The sequence below is a fragment of the Colobus angolensis genome, unplaced genomic scaffold (genome assembly GCF_000951035.1).
Source record: "Colobus angolensis palliatus isolate OR3802 unplaced genomic scaffold, Cang.pa_1.0 Scaffold60, whole genome shotgun sequence".
Taxonomy (NCBI): domain Eukaryota; kingdom Metazoa; phylum Chordata; class Mammalia; order Primates; family Cercopithecidae; genus Colobus; species Colobus angolensis.
The window spans coordinates 1,717,948-1,719,873 of NW_012119599.1; the positions used below are offsets into that span (position 1 = coordinate 1,717,948).

Below are 1,926 nucleotides of genomic sequence, written 5' to 3' on the forward strand. Positions count from 1 at the left end.
GATCTCCTGACCTCGTGATCCGCCCGTCTCGGCCTCCCAAAGTGCTGGGATTACAGGCTTGAGCCACTGCGCCCGGCCATCAGTCACCAAATCTTACCTGCTCCTCCTCCATCGCCTTCTCTTCAACCTCACAGCCCTGCCCTAGTCCATGTGTTAACATCCCAATAGTTCACTCAACCCTGCCATTTGGCCTTTTCCATCCCTACTTTCTGCTAGAGTCAGGGTGAACTTTCTGAAACACAAATCTGACCACATCACTCTCTTGCTTCAAACCTCTCCATGTCATCTCATTGTTAAGGATCAAGTTTAAGTGCCTAATGTGGGGTGAGTGCAGTGGCTGATGCCTGTAATCCTAGCACTTTGCGAGGCTGAGGCAGGAGAATCCCTTGAACCCAGGAGGTAGAGGTTGCAGTGACCCAAGATTGTGTCACTGCACTGCAGCCTGGGAGACAAAGTGAGACTCTGTCTCAAATAAATAAATAAATAAATAAATAAAATACAAAAATTAGCCAGGCTGGGTGGCAAGCACCTGTAATCCCAGCTACTGGGGCAGGCTGAGGCAGGAGAATCTCTTGAACCCGGGAGGTGGAGGTTACAGTGAGCTGAGATCACGCCACTGCACTACAGCCTGAGCGACAGAGTAAGACTCTATCTCAAAAAAGAAAAGTTCCTAATGTGGCTTATCATTTGCATCCTGCCCCAGCTGACCATTCTGGTGTCCTCTCTTGCTTCCTTTGGCTCTCTCCTATCAACTGATCATCATTCCACAGGATGGGTGAGGTGGCTCTGCTAAGGCCCCTGCGCCCTGGTGCTCACACACCTCTGATCACTTCACCAGGCTATCACCTGTGTTGGGGGCACCACCGCACCCCTAGTACCTAGAACATGGTCTGGTATATTGTGACGACTCACTGTGTATTTGCTAAGTGAATTAATAAATAAGGACATGAAATAAGTTGTGTTGGCTGGGCGCGGTGGCTCACGACTGTAATCTAGCACTTTGGGAGGCTGAGGCAGGTGGATTACTTGAGCTCAGGAGCTCAAGACCATCCTGTCCAACATGGTGAAATCCCGTCTCTATTAAAAATACAAAAAAATTACCTGGGCGTGGTGGTGGGCACGAGAATTGCTTGAACCCAGAAGAACTGCAGGAGAATTGCTTGAACCCAGAAGGTGGAGGTTGTAATCAGCCGAGATTGAACTCCAGCCTGAATAAAGCGAGACTCCCTCTCAAAAAGTGAAAAAGAAAAAAGAAAAAAAGAAAGTCTGGGTAGCCTAAGGAACTGCCCAGAGTTCTGCAGCTGTGAAGCTAGAGGGCTCAAACCCATGGCTATTTGATTCCTGGAACAATGATCTTTGTGCTATCTCTATTTCCCCAGCCCGGTTTCTCCTGTCTCCTTTGCAAAAAAGCATCCTCCAGGCACCTAGTTATGGGATCACAGACTCCCAGAAATTCCCGTTCAGAGTAGCCCCATTCCCATTTGAACGCTGCCACTGAAAGGATCTGTCTAGGTTTCCCAGGAGAGGGTGACCCACTTGCTGCTATTTAAAGACCTGCCTCCCAAATCTCGCCCCTCTCCTCTAGTCCCCGTACCTTTGTGAGCTTCCTGGTCCCCGTCTTCAGGGCTATGGGCAGCAGCAGTGCCAACTCGTGCAGCTTGCTAGTGTGGTTTTTCCTCTGCTTCTTGTTTGGGGACAGGAGCTGGTTTTGGTTCCTCTGATTCCTGTTTGGGGACAGGAGCTGGTTTTGGTTAGGACATCCAAAACTGAATTCCACATCTAACCCGCAAACCTCTTGTCTGTGTTACCCATTTTAGGGCTGTCTGCGCCCTACCCTGGACACTCAAGACAGAATCCCAGGCATCACCCATACTTGTTATGTTCCCTTAGCCCTTCATCAGTCACCAAATCTTTTTTTTTTTTTTT

The 1,926-nt window shown here is 49.1% G+C and overlaps 1 protein-coding gene across 1 annotated transcript in view; it reads right to left on the minus strand.

The window, feature by feature from the left end:
- BHMG1 (basic helix-loop-helix and HMG box domain containing 1) overlaps positions 1 to 1,926 on the minus strand; it is a 67,893-nt gene that overhangs the window by 35,862 nt on the left and 30,105 nt on the right. The window contains exon 5 of the mRNA XM_011963153.1: positions 1,595 to 1,724. Within this exon, the coding sequence (XP_011818543.1) occupies positions 1,595 to 1,724 (130 nt within the window). The remainder of the gene's footprint in view (positions 1 to 1,594; positions 1,725 to 1,926) is intronic.